The sequence below is a fragment of the Doryrhamphus excisus genome, linkage group LG10 (genome assembly GCF_037039965.1).
Source record: "Doryrhamphus excisus strain RoL-2023G ecotype Guam linkage group LG10, RoL_Dexc_Guam_v1.1, whole genome shotgun sequence".
NCBI classification, from domain to species: Eukaryota; Metazoa; Chordata; class Actinopteri; order Syngnathiformes; family Syngnathidae; genus Doryrhamphus; species Doryrhamphus excisus.
The window spans coordinates 13,076,951-13,098,520 of record NC_136366.1 but is presented as its reverse complement, the minus strand read 5'-3'; the positions used below and the strand labels follow the sequence as shown (position 1 = coordinate 13,098,520).

Sequence of the window (21,570 nt, the reverse complement as noted above, 5' to 3'; positions counted from 1 at the left end):
CCTCACGAGGGTCGCAGGGGTGCTGGAGCCAATCCCAGCTGTGTTCGGGCGAGAGGCGGGGTACACCCTGGACTGGTGGCCAGCCAATCACAGGGCACATATAGACAAACAACCATTCACACTCACATTCATACCTATGGACAATTTGGAGTCGCTAATTAACCTAGCATGTTTTTGGAATGTGGGAGGAAACCGGAGTACCCGGAGAAAACCCACGCACGCACGGGGAGAACATGCAAACTCCACACAGAGATTGCTGAGAGTGGAATTGAACCCTGGTCTCTGAGCTAACCACTTTTTTGTTTTAATTTTTTTCCATTTGTGGTTAATGTATGAATGGTTATTACTGGGGGGAAAACACACTAACTCCGTGGACATCTTTTCCGAAACCATTTAAAAGTAGACGAGTATCAAACCTGCAACTCTCTAGTCACAGGCCACAAGCGTCTCCCAATTGTGACCTTCCTCTATGGCCACCTGAGCTGCAGTGTGTCATTGTGATGCAGTTGCGCTAATTCAGACATAAACAATCAAGCGGACTCCTCTGGTAAGGAACCAGTCGTCCCGGATTAAGCCGGTTGGGACCTTCTGTCTCCCTGCTGTTGCTGATTATGTCCTTCTAAGAAGCTCAATACCGTCCACATTCATTCATCAGTCTAGTTTAGACACTAAATTGGACTCCACTGGAGACGGAATCGGTTCTATGAGCATGCATGGTGTGGAAACAGAAGTCCCAACATGCATTTCCTGCAGACTTTAATTTTGAACCCTTTCGCAACACAATGGCAGGACCACCGCCTCTCCTCAGCAATGCGTCCACAGGAAGAAGCAAACATTCACTGCACGAGAAAATACATTCCAACACAAGAGAGAGAGGAAAAAAATAGAAGCTATCACAACAAGCAATAGAAACACACCAGAGAAAATCTTCTTTTGGTTTTTATTACAAAAATCATAGACACAGAAGTACAAATCCTCAGAATGTAATATTTACAAAATGCTTGTTGTGTAAGGAACAACCCCCCCCCCCAACACACACACACACACTCACACATAAACACTGTCAGAGTAGTCACCTTTTAATTGGCTAGTCTGAAAACATTTGTCAGCTGCCATCTGTCTGTCTGGACCCCCTGTCTCCCTCCTTACGTCCCAAGACCCCCGTCTCTGCTTACAGCACTTATCATAGCCCAGCACCTAACACACACACACACACACACACACACACATTCAGACACCAAGCGGGCGTCACACCTCAAGTGCTGAACCAATAAAAAGAAGAGGTAAAAAAAAAGTCTGACATTTCATTCGGTCAAAAAAAAAAAAAAAACAACCCGGCAATTCAAGGGCATGCTGTTCCAACACAGTCTTACTTCATGATTGGTCTCTTCTGGAATGTTCTCCAAAGCTAAAGCACCCTCAAAGCAGGCCGCAAACTTGCTGTCAAGTCCTTAAGGTGCGCCAGTTCGCTAGACCTTGGTGGCGAGAGACTGGGCTTCCGTTTTCTGCGAGGACAAGGAACCGGCGGGGCTGGCGTGCAAGGACTTCTTGAGGTGGAGCAGACAGAGGCACTGCGACCTGAAGCGCAAGTCGAAGAAGGCGTACAGGAAGGGGTTGAGGCAGCTGTTAACGTAGGCCAGGCAGGTGGCGTACGGGTGGGCGAGGAGAAGGAAGCGCAGGAAGGCGCAGGTGGCCGGGAAGAGGTCGAGGTAGGAGAGGGCGTCGGCACTTTTCACCACGTGGAAGGGAATCCAGCAAGCGGCGAAGACCACCACAAGCGTGGTGATGATCTTCAGCAGTCTCCTCTTTCGCTGGTCCTCCTTGCGCAGGGTGTTGAAGTGGCGTGTGACGGTGCAGCCGATGAAGCCGTAGCACACCATCATGGCCAGGAAGGGCAGCAGGAAGCCCAGTGTGGACGAAGAGATGCTGAGCCCGGCGATCCAGAGGTTCTCTTGCTGCTTGTTGTTCACCACCAGGCCGAAGTCCATAGCGCAGGAGGTGCGGTTGCTGGTCAGGTCGTGCTTGGTGGTGCGAAAGATGAGAGTAGGCGCAGCGAGGAGGCCCGAAAGCATCCAGATAGCAGTGAGGGACGCACGTATGTGTCCGCGGGTGCGAAGCTGGGTGCTAGATAAGGAGTGCACGATGGCCAGGTAGCGGTCGAAGCTCATGCAGGTGAGGCAGAAGACGCTGGCATACATGTTGAGCAGAACCACGTAGCTGCTGATCTTGCACAGAGCCACCCCGAAAGGCCAGTGGTACCCCATGGCAGTGTAGACTGCCCACAGGGGCAGCGTCACTACGAAGGTGAGGTCGGCTAGCGCCAGGTTCCCGATGTAGACGTCGGCCGCCCGCCGCTTGCCCTGCGCTCGCCACACAGTGAAGATGACCACGCCGTTTCCCGACAAGCCCAGAATGAAGATGAGCATGTAGAGCACGGGGATGACCGAGTAGGACGGCGTCCATTCGGAGTAGTCGCACATGGTGGAGTTTTCCGTCTCGTCGTAGTCGTAGTACTCGTAAGGACTCTCGGTGGGATCCATGTCTGCTTGCTTGCGCTCTCTCAGCGGATGACAACACTCGCAGTGTGTTGATTCTTGTGTGATCTGCACCGGCTTATATACAACGCCCCCCCACCCCCCAGTCCGCCAACCCTCCCAGGATACTCCCCCACTTCCCAACCGTCCCTCCCACTCTTGCAGGGTAAACCCACCTACTACACTATCAACCATGTTGCACACTTCTTTCTTAAATTCTGTTATTTTTATCTGTTTTTTAAAAAAAGTCATATTCTGTATATATTTTCTGTTTTTTAGGATTATATTAAGTAATCATAATTTTTTCCATTTTTAAAAATTGCACAAGCGATACAGTTTTATTTTTTTTTAAACTCCTATCTGCTTATTGTTGGTTTCCTTTCCTTCCTTCATTCATTTCACACAGGAAGTGAACAAAATTGAAATGACAAAACGTAATCCAAAGAACTGATTTAAGTGTCTACATGTCAAATATGGCGTCACTGAATACACAGTAGGATTCGCTCCGCTTCTTCCTGCTCCTTTTTGCATATATAGAATCATGCAAATGAAAGATATAATAGTGTAAAGGTTTGAAACCAATCAACCCATACCACGTAATTTTTACGCACCATAATGTGTAAAAATTATTCTATTATGAATACAATGTGTATTCCTCATTTGATTAATTATGGAGACTTTTTATATAATATTTCGTATATTATTCACACATTTCATATCTTTACTATGTTGATGAGCCTTGTACCAAATATCTATAGCATTCTTCTGGAATATTTTAATTTGTTATTAAATACATGTACAACTAATTAGAGTCTATTTATTTAGTGTTGGAGCCTTCATTTTCATGCTGAAATGAAGCAAGTGAATGAAAGATTTATCTAAGCAGCAAACTGGAAGTTTGTTTTTTGCCCCAAGGCCATGAAGGTTCATAGTTTGCAGAGCAGTCTGCACCGAGGCAAGCCCGGGCATGACAACTTTCACTAGCGGGTACATTTCAATATAAATTGAAGAGTCGTTGTGGTACTTGAGTACTCAGCTGAAGGCCAAATAGGTTCTTCTTCTGCCATCCAAGCGCTGCCTCCTTCCATGCGAGGACATGCTCCGACATGCAGGACCACAAACCACCATGGCACCTTTAATAAATGACAACAATAGCATTCATTAATTATGTAAACTTGTCTGACAGCAGCCTCGTGGCTAACACATCATACACTGATTCTATGTTCATACACAGATATGCTCTGTTTATGGACTTCTACTACGACTACTCAGTCCCAGGTGGGTCGGCTCAGTCCACAACATGCCCCGTCCGTCAGCAGAGCGGGAACAGTGGCGCCGGGCCACCGACCTTTAGACATAACTAGTGTATCACTCAACAATCTCCATCCTTAACCGCTGATCCCTTCCTCCACCCGGCCATTCCCGCTGCAGTCATCTTCCTCTCATTATGAAGTTTTTACTCCAGTCTCTTTTGCTCTATTTTTAGAACTGTACAACTGGAAACTGTTTTTCCTTCTTTTTGCCGTTTGAGTCAAAATGGGACCATTCTCCCTGCAACAGAAACAATATATGTGCAGCTTCCAGTAAGTATCACAATAGCTAACACACATGAACAAGGAAGTATGTCAGAAGCTAACATACATGAAACAGGAAGTAGCCCGGTAGCTAACATACATGAAACAGGAAGTATCCCGGTAGCTAACATACATGAATCAGGAAGTAGCCCAGTAGCAGACGTACATGAACCAGGAAGTAGCCCGGTAACTAACATACATGAACCAGGAAGTAGCCCAGTAACTAATGTACATGAACCAGGAAGCAGCTCGGAAGCTAACATACATGAACCAGGAAGTAGCCCAGTCGCTGATGTACATGAACCAGGAAGTAGCCCAGTAGCTGATGTACATGAACCAGGAAGTAGCCCAGTAGCTCATGTACATGAACCAGGAAGTAGCCCAGTAGCTCACATACATGAAACAGGAAGTATCCCGGTAGCTAACATACATGACACAGGAAGTATCCCGGTAGCTGACCTACATGAATCAGGAAGTAGCCCGGAAGCTCATGTAGTACATGAAACAGGAAGTAGTCCGGTAGCTCATGTGCATGAACCAGGAAGTAGCCCGGTAGCTCATGTATATGAACCAGGAAGTAGCCCAGTAGCTCACATACATGAACCGGGAAGTAGCCCAGTAACTCACATACATGAAACAGGAAGTAGCCCGATAGCTAATGTAAATGAACCAGGGAGTACCCCAGAAGGTAATTAGCCAACACAAGCTAATTTATTGTCAGCTTTTGTTCATCTTAGTCACAATGGAAAAATTCCCCCACACCCTAGAATGAAAAAAATGCACTAGGGTCCTCACATCAATAATAATCATGAGATTAGATTTGTATAGAGCCTTTCAAGGTACCCAAAGCACTTCACAGTGAAGCCATTATTCATTCACTCCTCAGTCACACACTGGTTGGGGTAATATACTGCACATCTGTAGCCACAGATGCCCTGAGGTACACTGACGGAAACGCTTTAGGATGCTTTAGAATAATACATAATACTGTCCCGTCACCTTATGTCATGTTAATATTAGGTTATGTATCTCAGTGAACCAGAGTGTAGCCTGCTGGCACGCAAACAGACACACAAATACAATGCAACTTTTCACTGAAGTAGCGATGTTGCAACACGACGATTTGCAGCCACCTGACTTAATTGTGTTGTCTTAACTGTTCACCAATGCCCCCCACCCCCCACCTCCACGCACAGAACCTGCTGTGTTGTTGTCCTCTCCTGTGTGGCCTTGCGCTGTAAACCACACACGGTGAGGACACAACCGGCAGAGACCACACCGTGTGGACGTCCTTCCATTTTTTCCCTCATGGCTGGTTGTCATCTATCAGGAGCACATTAACAATAACAGACAAGAACCACAGAAGAAGAGACATGGCTCCTCCTCCAAAAGACATTAGAGTGTGAGTCTGTCTGCCAGGGGAAAACCTTTCATCTTTCATGATGACCTTGTAGGAGACTTTTTTGGTGATATTTGTGACGCCTGAAGATCGTGAGTGTGTGTTGCTGTGGGGGTGTAGCAGTTGTTTGATGAGTGTGTTAAGTTGTCACTGACCGCATGCACACATGGGATGGGGGGGCTCTGCCGAGACAGCTGGCCCCTCAAGTCATTCATGACATCACCAAGCTGATGGAAACACTGCCTCTATACACAATCCATACCGGAAACACAATCGGCTCTGCACATGCAGGAGAGCTACGTCAGTTCCTCAATAACCTCCCTAAACTGATGTGTCATTCCTCATTAGTTCCTCAATAACTACTTTGAATGAGTGCATAGTTGCATTTAGCTGCATTTAATCAGACATACAACAGAATGAATCCTGCCAAATGGGACACCTCTGCCACTAGTTAGCAACAGACATTTTGGCTCCCTCCCACTCCATTTACTCCAATTGGCAAAAACAGACTTATCAGGCAATTGACACCATCTTGTTAGCCACAAAGGGATGAGGGAGACACCTTTTGCCCAGTTTCAAAGATGCCTGCATGTAGCATAGTAGAGAATCTTTGTTAGCATGCGAATACATGGAAACAGGAAGCACAGCTGTCAGTTTATGATGTCATGAGCGGTTGATGTTGTTAGTTCTTTGCAAACTAACACAGAAAAATGTTAACATAAAACACATTTTGGATTGTTTTACATGCTTAAAACAATTCTAAATGGATTAAAAATATATGATTGTTTCATCTGCATGTAAAACTATGAAAATGTGCTTTGTGTTAAGATTTTTGGCTGTCCAGAGTGGATTAATTGTATTGACTTTATTTCTTATGGGAAAAATTGTTGCAGTTATTGTATGATTTGGTTTTGGATGGACGCTTCGGACGAGGTTAATAATATAAAATAAGCGCAGGGGTCCCCAACCTTTTTTGCACCACGGACCGGTGTGATTTGAGTCTTTTTCCATGGACCAAAAATGTGTGACAAAAAAATACTGCAAATATAAAATAATACGACCATGCTAAAAACAAATGTTAAGCGCAAAGAAAATATAACTCACCCGCTGAATCAGTGGGAGGCCTGAGCTTGTTTTGTCGAGACGAGATGGTCCCATCTAGGTGTGATGGGAGAAAATGAGTCGTTAATAAATTATTTATTATTTCTGTACCGCCCGGTAGCAAATGCGCCACAGACCGGTACTGGTTTAAATTATTTTGCAGAGAAGTACCCTTCATGAACCATACTGCAAAGTCATTCACAATGACATTTACAACGCCCAAACCCAAATTCAGAAATCTATGATGACACCGGTAAAACATTCATATTCCATTGTAATAACTACAGCCACTATTGTCTCCAGTGAAACAATCGTCACAGCGCACTTCCTTGACCCCCATGTGTACGAGGTGTTTGTCTAACTTCACGACCCCCAGTGACCCCTGAAGACATCCAGAACTGAGCCATGGCAGCTTTTCCTGATGAGCTACTAACCTTAAGGGGGGGGGGTCACACGGAGGTTGTTCTTGGCCGGGAGACTCTGTTGATAGGAACCTTCCTGCTTTTCCACTTGTTGTCTCCTAAACCAGAAGTAGACGAGATGCAGTGTTTATCTGATATAAAAAGCGAGTAGATTGGAACCCCCCTAACCCCCACAAAAAAAAAAAAAAAAAAGGTCAGCAGTGAACTCGGACTCACCTGGTAGAGGGGCAGCATTCCTGTTCTGGTGTCTTACATGGGACAAACATTAGTGTCAGAAGCAGCAGCATATATCTGCCCTTTTTTTGTTTACACAGATGACGTGCTGTTTGCAGTTAGCGGTCACTTCCTGTCCTGACGAAATGGAGGGAGATGGCCAGGTTAGACCCGGGTGAAGATACTCACCTACAAAGTTTAAAGAACCAACAGTAACATGTTTCAGACTGTTGCTAGGGAGAATTTGTAAATAAATACGACTGCGATTAACACTTATTCCAATTGAACACATGGAGAATTATTTCAATTATTCATTCATTTTCTACCGCTTATCCTCACAAGGGTCACAGGGGTGCTGGAGCCTATCCCAGCTGTCTTCGGGCAAGAGGCAGGGGACACCTTGGACCAGCCAATCACAGGGCACAAACTGAGAAGTTATGCTAATAAATGGACTGAAATTTGTTGTTTTTTTAAATCAGATATATATTTTCATTTGACATTATTTCAGTATTTTTTAAATGTTTTACGTATATAAATAATACTTTTTTATTTTATTCATTCATTTCTACCGCTTTTTCCTCACGAGGGTTGCGGGGGTGCTGGTGCCTATCCCAGCTGTCTTCGGGCGAGAGGCATGGTACACCTTGGACCAGCCAATCACAGGGCACATATAGACAAACAACCATTCACACTCACATTCATACCTATTTGGAGTCGCCAATTAACCTAGTATGTTTTTGGAATGTGGGAGGAAACCGGAGTACCCCACACACGGGGGAAAACATGCAAACTCCACACAGAGATGACCGAGGGTGGAAGCGAACTCGGGTCTCCTAGCTGTGTGACCTGCGTGATAACCACTCGTCCGCCGTGCAGCCCCTTATTTCAATTAATTTGTAAATTATACATATATTTACTTTTCCAGACTGTGCAGAAGGTGGTTATTATTACCGTGGGAAAGAAGTGCAAAGAGTGTGTGAATTATTTTAAAGCGAACAGACGGACTTAGGAAGCTTTAAGACTGTGCGTGTAACGTGAACTCTTTTATGGATCTTTGCGGCCATCTCAACTTCAGAGATGTTAAATAACTCCGGTGAGTTTTCAAGACTCACACATGAAAACACACGCGCGCTAAACACACCCCTGCATCTTACGCACATACGCAGGGTGAAACACAATAAGCTATTGTAACCTCAAACCCAGAGGTCTTGACTCCCATGTGCTTTTGTCATTAGTTTCAATTATGGGGCCATGAAGTCAGCCTGTGGTGACATGTACATCCCTTAAAGGGACACACACACACACACACACACACACACATACACTGCTGAACATACAGACTATACATTTGCACTATTTTATTCCTATTTTACTAATTCATATTTATAATTATTTTTAGGTGTATATGATGCATGTTTTCATTATAATAAGGCAGGGGTGTCCAAACTGAGGCCCGAAGGCAATAGCTCGCATTAAACATTCTACAACTAATAGTTCGTTCATTCATTCATTTTCTACCGCTTTTTGGGTGGCGAGGGGTGCTGGAACCTATCCCAGCTGTCTTTGGGCGAGAGGCGGGATACACCCTGGACTGGTGGCCAGCCAATCACAGGGCACATATAGACAAACAACCATTCACACTCACATTCATACCAATTGGAAAGTCACCAGTTAACATTACCCGGTATCTTGCCGATTTCCTGACATGAAACCACTAGGCCACCGTACGGCCACAATGATTTTTGGAATGTGGGAGGAAACCGGAGTACCCGGAGAAAACTCACGCATGCACGGGGAGAACATGCAAACTCCACACAGCGATGGCCGAGGGTGGAATTGAATCCTGGTCTCCTAGCTGTGAGGTCTGCGCGCTAACCACTCGACCGCCGTGAAGCCCACAACTAATAGTTACAGTATTGTAATCAAATAATACTTACTGTAATATAAATGTTAATATCTATGTATTTTAATAACTGTGTTGTAAAAGAGAAATAAAATTACATTGAGTTTGCAATTTGGACTAAATGTTTTATGACTTTAATGTGTTTTAGGTATTTTCATTTGTACATTTCATGAAATATTTAATAATAATCATTTCTGAATGTTCCTAAATAGGGTTTTGTACGTTTTATACAAACATTTAGAATTTAAAACCGCTAGCATAAATCTTATCTTGAAAATCTCTATCTAAAAATCTCTGCATAATACCCAGCTAAAAAGTAAAAAAAAATATTATGGTTTGCCTTGTCTGCAATATTTGCAATCAGACTAATGTTGCTGTTTTTGTTATCAGGCTGCCTGGCTGCACTTCATGTTTATCAAGGCTACAACAAGACTCTCGCTTTTTTCCCCCCACCATGCCCCCTTATTTGTGTATCCTCTCCAAACCCCCATTTCCTCATTGGATGGACGGGAAGAGGAGAGAGAGACAGTGTGGATGTGACAACAATGGCAGGAAGTGGCTTCAGATGAGCACAGATAAGTGAAGGGGGGGGGGGGGGGGTACACAACACTGAAAGTTGCAAGCTCACAAACATCCCTGTTGAAGAGATAAACATGCACAAACAAAGACGTTACTTAAAACATGGCCATAAACCACGTAGTGAATAACGTGTGAAGAGGGGGTCACCGAAAAGAGAAAACAGGCGCTGGTACAACCATCCAAAAAAATTGATGATTTGTTATTCTTTTAAAAAGCTGGACAATATTATTTTATGATGTGCTGCAATGTTTAAAAACACAAAAAATACGAAGAACTTAAAAAGGTATTTGATGCAAAAACATAAGAACATCACTGATGGCTAGCATGGGTGCTTTAAAGCAACAGATCATGCAGAAATGTCTATTTTTCACAATTGCAAATTGTCTATTTTCTATTTCCTTCTGGCTCAAACAAAGAAAACTGGCATCCATGACATTTGCTATTCATGTACATGTTGTTGGAAATTAAAATTTCCCTCACCTTAACAAAGCCAAAAGTGCCATGAGTGAAATTGGCTGATTCCAATACCACCACATGCATGCAGTGTAAATGTTTAAATGGAGGCTACTATGGCTATATTAGGGCGTCAATACGTTTTTTCGTGAGATTTCAAGCCAAACAAAGCCAGAACAGGAACATTATTCATTCATTAATTTTCTACCGCTTTTTCCTCACGAGGGTCGCGGGGATGCTGGAGCCTATTCCAGCTGTCTTCGGGCGAGAGGCGGGGTACACCCTGGACCGGTCGCCAGCCAATCACAGGGCACATATAGACAAACAACCATTCACACTCACATTCATACCTATGGACAATTTGGAGTCGCCAATTAACCTAGCATGTTTTTGGAATGTGGGAGGAAACCGGAGTACCCGGAGAAAACCCACGCATGCACAGGGAGAACATGCAAACTCCACACAGTGATGGCCGAGGGTGGAATTGAACCCTGGTCTCCTAGTTGTGAAGTCTGCGCGCTAACCACGAGACCACTGTGCCGCCCAACAGGAACATTATATTTTTTATATTTTCACTGATATCATCCGATACCGGTCTGTGGCCGATCAATTGGAACACCCTTAAAAAAATATTCATCCATGCACCCATTTTCTATACTGCTGATCCTCATTAGGGTCATGGGGGGTGCTGGAGCCTATCCCAGCTGACTTCGGGCGAGAGGCGGGGTACACCCTGGACTGGTCGCCAGCCAATCACAGGTAATAAAAATATATTAAACTGAATAAAATAGGATTAGGGCGGAGACCTCACAGCTAGGAGACCAGGGTTCAATTCCACCCTCAGCCATCTCTGTGTGGAGTTTGCATGTTCTCCCCGTGCATGCGTGGGTTTTCTCCGGGTACTCCGGTTACCTCCCACATTCCGAAAAAAACATGCTAGGTTAATTGGCGACTCTAAATTGTCCATAGGTATGAATGTGAGTGTGAATGGTTGTTTGTCTATATGTGCCGTGATTGGCTGGCCACCAGTCCAGGGTGTACCCCGCCTCTCGCCTGAAGACAGCTGGGATAGGCTCCAGCACCCCCGCGACCCACGTGAGGAAAAAGCGGTAGAAAATGAATGAATGAATGAAAATAGGATTAACAATAAAACATCATTCCTTGATGAAGTTTCTCTCTACTGATGCGATGTCCCGAACAATATATACTCCCAAGGCTGGCTTGCTTGTCTATGACCTTCCAATATTTTTTGCATGACCTTTGACTCACTTAAAACAGTTGTTCATTTTATTCAATTTCTGGTTAATACTACATTATTTCTTCTGGACTACTTGTAATTACTCACTTGATGGATTACTTGGCAAAATAGTTAATAACTGCATCATATTCATTTTCAGAGACTGTTTTACTGAATCACACTGAATCTAATTATATTAACACATACTTCTATGACATTATTATATCACATACTAATTATGCTGAAATACTCATGTTAAATCCCACACAATCCCCACTTTTTGCCTGCTTATGGGGATTCCTGACTTTAATGCAGGCCTTGACATGCACACGGCCACTTCAAGTCCCTGCTACTAGAACAATGGCACCCCCAACCCCCGCACAATAACAAAAAAAAACAGGGATTTTGAGCTGACGATAATGATGATTACACACCTAGCAGGGTCGCTACCGTTATCCTGAGGAAAACCATTAAAAGGGGCTCACACATACTTCCTGGTCAGTGTGCACTGAAAGAGCATCTGTGCCACCTTTGACCTCTGCAGACACTCTTCTTCCTGTCCCACGCGTGCCTCCAATAAAAGAAGAAAACGTAGCGTCAGGTCAGAGAAGGGAAGGTTGGGAAGGCTCCGGCATGCACAGCAAGGTGTGCTTGGGTGACTTTGCCTGGGAAGGACAAGCCCATTAGACACATTTGGGATGAACTACTGTATGCAGATATTTATTTGTACTTCCTGTGTGTGCTATGACCCCAATGGTGCCCCAATACATTTGCTGTATCATCTCCAAATCGGGATAAAAAACACATCATTTTGGTAGCATATGGTTAGCGTGTTGTGTCCCTCTAATCCCCCTTTGGTCTTACGGCATGGTGGAAGGGATGTAGAAGGGGGATAAAGGTGTAACCCCTCTCCAACTTTATCTCCTCCACACATATGGGCCACCCAATACAACCAAAACATGTCCTACTGGCGCATGACAGACTTAGAAATACCGATTTAAAATACAATTGACAAGCTGATCATTTATTTATCTGTGCTGTACAGACTGAACTCGAAACAATATAGAAAACAATCACGCATATTCAAGAGACAAACTGCATGCCGAGTATGACGAATTCATACATGTTGAAAGTCCTCCATGCCTCGTTCGCAGCTAGCGGCACAAACCACAAGTCAGTGAAGTCGGCCTGCGTCAAATATGAAATCCAAAGAAATACAGCTGGATAGATGCCGATTCTGGAAGAACTAGAAAGCTTTCTGTGTGGATTATTGTGTGTAGCTGTTCTATAGAATCCCACAACTCAATACAAAGGGCCGAAAAATAAGCACAATAAGTCTCCTTTAAAGAAATTCAAAAAGATCACTTCCTGTTCCATTAAGGACCTGGAAGCTGCTTCAGTCGGCAATGTTCACTGCGACTACTACACCGGAAGCTAAATAGCTAGTCAATGAGAGCTGTAGTTGTGTTATAGGGCCCCGAGAAGTTACCTGCCTTGTCTGGTGGTAATCAGCGCCCCTGGTCGCTCGGTTTTTGGAAGAGAACTGCAAGTTATGAGAGCTATAAGATCAGACGACAGGACTGGCATATTTTTTCATAGGTACATGTCTTGCTATGCAAGAGGTTTTGTGTTTTCTGCTGCCTCGACACAAGCGCATAACCCAGGTTTCAACAACAAAATTGTACCGGGAGTGAGATTATTCAAGGTCAAAATGTGTGCCCCAAATTAATAATGCTAACATGTTGGCAGGTCTGGATATAGCCCTTGCTGTCGCCATCAGGAAACATTTAATCATGTAAAGCAGGGGTCTCAAACACGCGGCCCGCAGGCCAAATGTGGCCCGCAGGACACTAGTTTGAGGCCCCCGCCTTGATATAAAAGTTTAATGTTGGTGCGGCCCGCGCAAGTTTGATATGGATGCTGTATGGTATCATGTACCCAGAAAAAATTATTACGTTTGATTAATGTTCATGTTAAAGGTTAAATGACTGTTAGTAGTTATCCTCCCTATCCGTGTGGAAGTGGTAAGTTTTTGGCTATTTAAGTTTACAGGAAATAACTTGAAGGCTACCGTTTAGGTCGCTAGCTCTCTAGTTTGCGAGTTAGCATGGGTCTCAAGACTCTGCAGTTGCGCAATATGTTGTAAATAAAAAGAGTATAAATGTGACTATAGTTGTGATTTGTCATGTCTACAGGGCTCTAATAATGCTTTGTTAATTTTAATCTGAAAAAAATAATTTGTCTACCCACCAACTATATGTGGTTTCTTAAGTTTTTATTATTTGCCATTTTATTATTATTATTTATTTATTATTTATTACTGATTGATTTTCTTTATTCTTGATTTGTTTGTTTATTTTTCATCTTATTTTGTGTAGAAAAATTAAAAGTAAGATATTTGAAAACAGTGGAATGTTTTATCAGAGCTTTCCTTGTAGAAAATCGGAACCAAGCTAAGTTTATTCATTTTTCTGTTTTTGATAAATATGTATGTTTTTTTTTGTTGTTTTTTGGAAAACCTGATGCGGCCCAGTCTCACCCAGACCCTAGCTCCAGTGGCCCCCAAGTAAATTGAGTTTGAGACCCCTGATGTAAAGTATTTATTATATAACTCTCATACAGGCATAAAAAGAAGCCATATTGCAAATTACGATTACTTACCCTTTCATGAAGCGCTTAGCAAGCTATTAGGAAGAGATTGCTGAAAGCCCAGTCGCTCTTACAACTGCAATAAAAAGTGTAAAAAGAAGTTAAGCGCTGTGCAACAGTCAAACATGACCACTCCCACGTCCCACTCACCTGTTGATGATGAGGTGACGGATGAAGACAGGAAGGGACATGGCGAACTGGGAGGCGATTCTCTTCACATTGAGATGAAACACGGCAAGTGTTGCGTTGCACTCCGTTCTTATACTTTTTATACCGATACAGTACCATTTTACTGGAATTACCTGGGTGTTAGAGCATGTTTAATACGTGCAACTGTGTATGTGATCAATAAGTTTCATTTAAAGACTTAACCATGCAGTAGCACAGCTGATCTCCATCATGGAGTCACAGTCAGCCTCCATTCAGATGTCTAAACGAGGCTTAAAAGGCACTGGATAACGCTGTGGGAATTTGCCCTAATTCAGATGCAAATTGCCCCACGAGCTGAAAGAGCCGGAGAAACAGGTGTCCGAGGAAGTGCGGAGGGCGAGGGAGGGTGGAAGATGAATGTTAACCAACACAGGGTGTATTATTGAACTTGGGCTGTGCTGTGTGCATGCCTTTTTTTGTCTCGTTGTTTTTATTTATAGTCATTCAGTCATTCAAGTCTGCAAAATCTAATCACTTAATATTTTATTTCTTAATGTAAATATACAAAAAAGAGCTTTTTTTGAAACTCACAAAATCAGTTCTATAGAAAAATACTTTAGCATCCCAGCAGCCTGTTATTTGATTGCACTCATTTGTAATGTCTTAATCAGCATTAGTGTATTTGCTTCAGTAACAGCTCAGTAGTGCCATCTATAGACAACACAAAGCTATTCACCCCTGACTTAGCACAACAACACTTTTGGATTGAAACATGCTCTTCTAATACCTTCCAGAGTTTATCCCATTATAAAAGTACGTAGAGAAATTGTATAGATAAATCACATCATCATTATACAGTGGATTGTTTACCCCTGATTAGAAGAATTGATTTCCCTCCCAATAAGTGCAACGTAAATACAACCGGAGAAAGTATCAATGAAAACATAAAAAATAATAATAATACTTGTACATTCATTTCACTGCATTTGTTTTGGAACACGTAGAAAAAACAAATGATCCGCCAACAACACACGGCTCAGTAAAGGTAAACAGGATTGTGCTTGCAATGTTGTGTAATTTCTTCTGTTGCATTATTTTGAATACACTCAAAGGCTACATGTGTTTTAGCTAACGTGGCACAATAATGTTGCTCAACATAAATTCCTTCATCTGTGCCGGTGGTGTAATGTAGTGCATGAGAGCGTAGTGCTGAACGCTCACTGGCCACATCATTAGGTAGTGTTTTGATTTTTGGCCCTAATTAGTATTCTGCCTTCATCTTTACATATGATACGATGTACTTTTGTAGCAAAATAAAATGTTGTTCTCGTGACTAAACCACCTAAGGTGGAAGGTTGGGTAATTACACTTCTCTTCTAAAAACGTATCAACATCATATTTATATGTATGTATTACTGACAAATATATGCTGTGTGAAACAGTTGTGGGCGGCACGGCGGTCTACTGGTTAGCGCGCAGACCTCACAGCTAGGAGACCAGGGTTCAATTCCACCCTCGGCCATCTCTGTGTGGAGTTTGCATGTTCTCCCCGTGCATGCATGGGTTTTCTCCGGGTACTCTGGTTTCCTCCCACATTCCAAAAACATGCTAGGTTAATTGGTGACTCCAAATTGTCCATAGGTATGAATGTGAGTGTGAATGGTTGTTTGTCTATATGTGCCCTGTGATTGGCTGGCCACCAGTCCAGGGTGTACACCGCCTCACGCCCAAAGACAGCTGGGATAGGCTCCAGCACCCCCGTGACCCTTGTGAGGGAAAAAGCGGTAGAAAATGAATGAATGAATGAAACAGTTGTGCTATAGCAAAGGTCAGTGTGCAGTTGCTCAAATTCCCACAGCTGGAGTGTTCAAACTAGTTTAGACTTAATCAACAGCGCCTCTACTGGTCACATCCACTTGGTGCACTCCTGTGTTAAATATTACTGCCAATAATAAAACATTCATGCCATAATAAACATATTGTTAAATTCAACAAGCAGTATAGAAAAGGAATGGATGGAATACTTTTTTCACAGTGGTGACTGAAATGCAGTTTTTGTGCATCTCATTAAAATAATATGTGCCTAATGATGTAGCTGGTGATTGGCTAAGACCATATTTGTCTGCTGAAACATCATCATACTCCCTTCTATGGCAGCAGTAGCAGTTAGCATGTTTAGTAATGAAATAAAGCAACCTGCTACATTCTGTCCTTATGGCATTATGACTGCACAGCTCATCAGTGTCGCCATCTAGTGTTCTTCAATGGAAAATACACCATAAAGAAGCTGTCATGGACTGATTGGCGTGCTCACCCTGCTACAGGTAGGTGTCATGCTCAGCGCTGCTTATGCTCTCCCTGGACCCTTGTGCTGGTTGGAGGAGCAGCGAGGGCTCAGTGAGTGGCGAGGGAGGACTATCCGTCTCCTGTGGCGACGGAATAGTTTCGTTCCGCTTGCCCTTTTTGCCCTTCCTTGTGTCCTCCCTTGCGTCCTCCAAGGGGGATTCAACGATAATGGTGGGCCTCTGTCTCAGATCCTGTCGACTTGGCGGCTCGGCAGCCATGACTGCCTTAGCGCCGTGCATTCTGGGAGGCGATTTGTAATTGAGGTCGCCGTGGGTGTCCTTCCAGCATCGTAGCTGCGCCAAGTGCTCTTTCTCAATGTCTTTCTCTGATAGGGGCAAGTCTATGATCTGAATCACACACACAATGTCAATTACTGTAAGAAGGAAACCGGGACTGCTTATCCTGCTGAAGGATGTGGCTGCAGAATTGGGGCACAGCTCGACATAATACAAACTCACCTCTTGCACCAGAAAACTCTCTTTCATGTACTGTGGAGGTATGGCCCTGAGACGCTCCATTGTTTCATACAGACCTTGGCAGGCCTTCACCTTCTCTTGGGATCCCAGCATGCTTTTCAGGAGAACCAGACCCACTCGGAAGAGGATCTTCACTCCTGAGAACACAGTGTTCAAATATTGAACAAATGGATGGATGGATGGATGGAGTGCATGATATTGATATGTCACACCTTCACATAGGAACATGTCCCAGACGCGGAGCACTGACGCCCATGGCAGCGTTCGTGAGAAGGCGCACATGAACCACTCTGTCATGTACAAGATGGGTTCTAGCTTGTGTTGCTTGAGGTGACAATGTGCCACGGGAGACGCCCGCCGCAGCAGAGCGTACAGGATCTCTCCGTCTAGCTGGATGGCTTCCTGTAGAGAGGATGACACAAACAAAAATGGCAGCTCTTCAACTGGAACAAACAGCCTCATGTCACTCACTGATGCTGGGAGCACTGAGGTCGGTTGGATTGCAAGCTTTATAGTGTGCCTTTCACATTAATTGTGACACCCCGAGTATCTAAAGCAGGGGTTACCAACCTTTTTGAGGATGAGGGCTACTTTGTGAGCACGGATAGTATGAAGGGCTACATGACCTGCTTGCGGTGAACTTCCAAAATGACAAAACTGCACGGATCACTTTTTAGTAATCAGAACAAAAGGAATAGTAGTAGTAACACTATGTGAAGTGACTGCTCACATATCAATGTTAATTATTTTCCACAATAATGGTAACAAAAAAATATTTTTTAACAAGAAACATTTATTTATCAAATCAAATCAACTTTATTTGTAAAGCACTTTTCCTGCAAAGACATGCAACACAAAGTGCTTTACAGAATTAAAACAAATAGCACAATTAAAAGGAAAAAACAAAGAAACAAAAGAAAGTCCCTCCTTCCCACCCTCCATACTAGACACACACACACACACTCACACACACAATAACAGACAGTAGGGCAGGGGTGGGCAAACTACGGCCCGGGGGCCACATCCGGCCCGCTAAGTGTTTGAATACGGCCCCCCCGTTCTTTCCAAAGTATTATCAATTTCATTAGTTGATGTGGTCTGTTGTTTACAAAGTGCTCCTGAAAAAAGGGACACAAGCACATAATAATAATAATGATAATAATAATGGCTGCACAGCGGTCGAGTGGTTATTGCGCAGACCTCACAGCTAGGAGACCGGGGTTCAATTCCACCCTCGGCCATCTCTGTGTGGAGTTTGCATGTTCTCCGTGTGCATGCGTGGGTTTTCTCCGGGTTTCCTCCCACATTCCAAAAACATGCTAGGTTAATTAGCGACCCCAAATTGTCCATAGGTATGAATGTGAGTGTGAATGGTTGTTTGTCTATATGTGCCCTGTGATTGGCTGGCCACCAGTCCAGGGTGTACCCCGCCTCTCGCCTATAGACAGCTGGGATAGGCTCCAACACCTCTGCAAGGAAAAGCGGTAGAAAATGAATGAATAATAATTATAATAAATTTATTTATAAATTTGTAAATAAATGTATTTATAAATGTATAAATAAATGTATTTAATTTATTTAAATTTATATATATAGTCTGGCCCCCCATCAATTTTTTTTAAATCAATGCGGCCCGCGAGTCAAAAACTTTGCCCACCCCTGCAGTAGGGAGACATGGCATGGCACTGAGGATCAAGGCCGTTTTCCTCTAAAAATGTAGTGGGTGAGGCTTATAATCAGGTGCGCTCTATAGTCCGGAAATTACGGTAATGTAAGCAATTCTGATTCAAAATTTAAAGCACAAAATAACAATGATAATTTGTGACCAGTGCTATTTTTAGAAGATGCCTCGCAGACGTCTTAAGTGGTCCACGTGGGCGCATGGGCGCCCGCGGGCACAGCGTTGGTGACCCCCGATCTAAAGTGTATAACAAACCTACTGAATGAACACTGCGCATATTTGTCATGTGTACTCTCATTGCTTCCAGCAGTCTTTAAATGTGTTAACAACACCCGAGTGTGGACCTTACCAGCCCTGTGCTGTAGTATCCAGGAAGGTATTTCTCACAAATCTGTACGAGAACCCAGAAAGCATCCTATAGGATACAATGCAGTCATGTTAGTATGACTTGTACAACTCAAGATTGCTTATACGTGATATGTCTACCTCTGCTGGCATGTGCATGAGGAGCACAGCAGCGACAGGAGCCTGAGCCTGACAGTAGCCCTCCTCGGGACGGTGCAACGTGTACGCCTTCAGCACACGGAACAGATCTTGCTGCCTGCATGTTTCACCAAACACATTTCTAATCTTAAATAATGGACGTTACATTGCGCAACACAGCCAGCCAAGCGGACCTTACCCATGACCTCCTCTAGCTGAGAACATTTCATGGAAGGGAAACTGTCGATGGAGGTCTCGCTCAATGATGTCCACCCATTTGGGGTCACCTGGTTGGTTATCCAGTTCCTAAATTGACAATTGTGGTCATTTTTTTTTGTCATTCAAAATAAAATGAATATTATGTATTAATAATATAAACACAATAAAACTAAAATAAACTAAATCAAAAGAAAATATTGCATTTTATTTTTATTTCATTTATATTTCATTTATGTCATTTTTCAATATGTCATTTATACATAGGGCCTATTTATATGAAAAATGTATTTATAAAAATTATACAAAATAAAAAATATTTGTGACATATTAAAGGACAGATTTCAATTTCCCTAAACAAATATTATGTCTGCTGCTACTTTTACAGTCATGAAAATCTTCTAATATTCATTCTGTGTCAGCAGATCAACAGTGACCTCTGCTGATTGCAGGTAAGTACTGCATGTAATTTGTTCATGTTTGTATTGCTTCAAATTCATGATGCAAAAATTCATTCATTTTCTACCGCTTTTCCTCACGAGGGTCTGGAGCCTATCCCAGCTGTCTTCGGGCGAGAGGTGGGGTACACCCTGGACTGGTGGCCAGCCAATCACAGGGCACATATAAACAAACAACCATTCACACTCACATTCATACCTATGGACAATTTAGAGTCAGCAATTAACCTAGCATGTTTTTGGAATGTGGGAGGAAACCGGAGGAGAACATGCAAACTTCACACAGAGATGGCCGAGGGTGGAATTGAACCCAGGTCTCCTAACTGTGAGGTCTGCGCGCTAACCACTAGACCGCCGTGCCTTAATAAAAATTAATACTTGAAATTCTGGTTCTAACAAAGCAGTGTGATTCAAACCTGGAACTTTCCCCGATTTTGCTCCACTTTCACTTTGCCTCCCGTCAGGTAGAGCCAGGCCCGACCACGCAGTGATGGAGGGATGCCCTTTTGACAGCGCTCTTTCACCTGATGACACAAGAACTGCATAAAATCTCAAAGGCTGTGTGCCATTTAAAGTTTGTGGACCTTCTTGTGTTTCTTGGCCATCCACTTGTCCCAACTGTTGAGCATTTCCAGCCATTTGGCCTCCCGTTGCCTCAGCACCTCAGTGGGGATTTCTTCAACACTGAAGAGAGACCAAATATGATACAATATGAACCAGTCACAGGAAAACAACTTTCCATTGTGGACGTATTGTTTTCAATTCCTAAATGGCATGCTACATTATAGAGGAGGTTGTTATTACAAAAATAATGTATTTCTTTCATGCACACTCTCAGACACTAATAATTCACTTGACTACAGATGCCATTTGACTTCCCTTCTTTAAAAAAAATATAGTCTCTGCAAAGGCACAGCGAGTCAGACACTTACTTGAGGCCTGGGTACTGCTGAGATCCACCTGTAAAGCCGTACTTGTCCACTTGTTTCTCCCCAGAAGAGTCATCTGCGCCATTAGCCTCCAGTGTCACAACATCGGAGGTAAACGAACTACAACTACTCCCACCACCGCTACCACTACCTGTCAGCTTATTTGTGCTGCCCCTAAAATCAAGCCCATTATCCTGGTCGGTTCTTGCCATTTAGCCAACATTTATATCATAAAATAATAACTTACCTGGCCTATTTGTATAGCTTAGCTAGCACTCGAATGGCCTCCATAGGGCTAGCTAACTAGCTAGTGACAGCTAAAACCAGCTCCGGTTGTTCGGGGGAACTACCTAGCTATAGCCGCTTCAAAGTGAAGCTGTCGGTTAAATTAATGGTTGACCTCCACAATGCACTCGACATCTTTAAAATATTAATACTAATAATCATGTACAACGCTAACAAGTTAGCATCTTCAGAACACATGTCAGCTGACAAGCTAAATCTCTGCTGATGTCAGCAGCAGTATGTCTGCCAGCACGTTCGTAAACAAAACATCCATGGCGTTGACTGCTCTTTACTGCCCCCTATCGCTCAAAAGCGATACTTATGTATGGTATAATGGTGTACAGCTCTCTTTAGCTGGAGTTTTGGAAAATAATGAAAGGGTAGTAGTTTTATTTCCCCCCATTAATTATAAACACCAGATATTTACACAATCAAAGGAACAAATTGTTACCGTTTGTTGTCTTCTTCTACGATAAGTCCAA

At 43.4% G+C, this 21,570-nt stretch overlaps 2 protein-coding genes across 5 annotated transcripts; both read right to left on the bottom strand.

The window, feature by feature from the left end:
* Positions 1 to 1,037: 1,037 nt before the first annotated feature.
* On the bottom strand, positions 1,038 to 2,613 carry LOC131104736 (apelin receptor B-like). The gene has a single exon (XM_058052237.2). The coding sequence runs from the start codon at positions 2,538 to 2,540 to the stop codon at positions 1,470 to 1,472; it is 1,071 nt and encodes a 356-aa protein (XP_057908220.2). The 5' UTR covers positions 2,541 to 2,613; the 3' UTR covers positions 1,038 to 1,469.
* A 307-nt stretch (positions 2,614 to 2,920) lies between these two features.
* Positions 2,921 to 21,535, bottom strand: LOC131115498 (TBC1 domain family member 10A-like). 4 transcript variants are annotated; one of them, XR_009122785.2, is made up of 14 exons: positions 20,807 to 21,535; positions 20,459 to 20,558; positions 20,291 to 20,398; positions 19,400 to 19,506; positions 19,204 to 19,318; positions 19,067 to 19,132; positions 17,249 to 17,438; positions 17,019 to 17,173; positions 14,077 to 16,907; positions 11,907 to 12,080; positions 7,247 to 7,381; positions 7,043 to 7,128; positions 6,612 to 6,665; positions 2,921 to 3,667 (listed from the first exon to the last, which is right to left on the bottom strand). XR_009122785.2 is itself a non-coding variant. In XM_058064402.2 (9 exons), the coding sequence occupies exons 1-9, from the start codon at positions 21,013 to 21,015 to the stop codon at positions 16,533 to 16,535; spliced, it is 1,425 nt and encodes a 474-aa protein (XP_057920385.2). In that variant the 5' UTR covers positions 21,016 to 21,535; the 3' UTR covers positions 13,440 to 16,532. The 4 variants fall into 4 exon arrangements, 1 of the variants encoding a protein (XP_057920385.2); XR_009122807.2 differs by lacking the exon at positions 11,907 to 12,080; XR_009122791.2 differs by lacking the exons at positions 2,921 to 3,667; positions 6,612 to 6,665; positions 7,043 to 7,128; positions 7,247 to 7,381 and having other exon boundaries at positions 11,850 to 12,080; positions 14,077 to 14,140; positions 14,215 to 16,907.
* Positions 21,536 to 21,570: the final 35 nt, after the last annotated feature.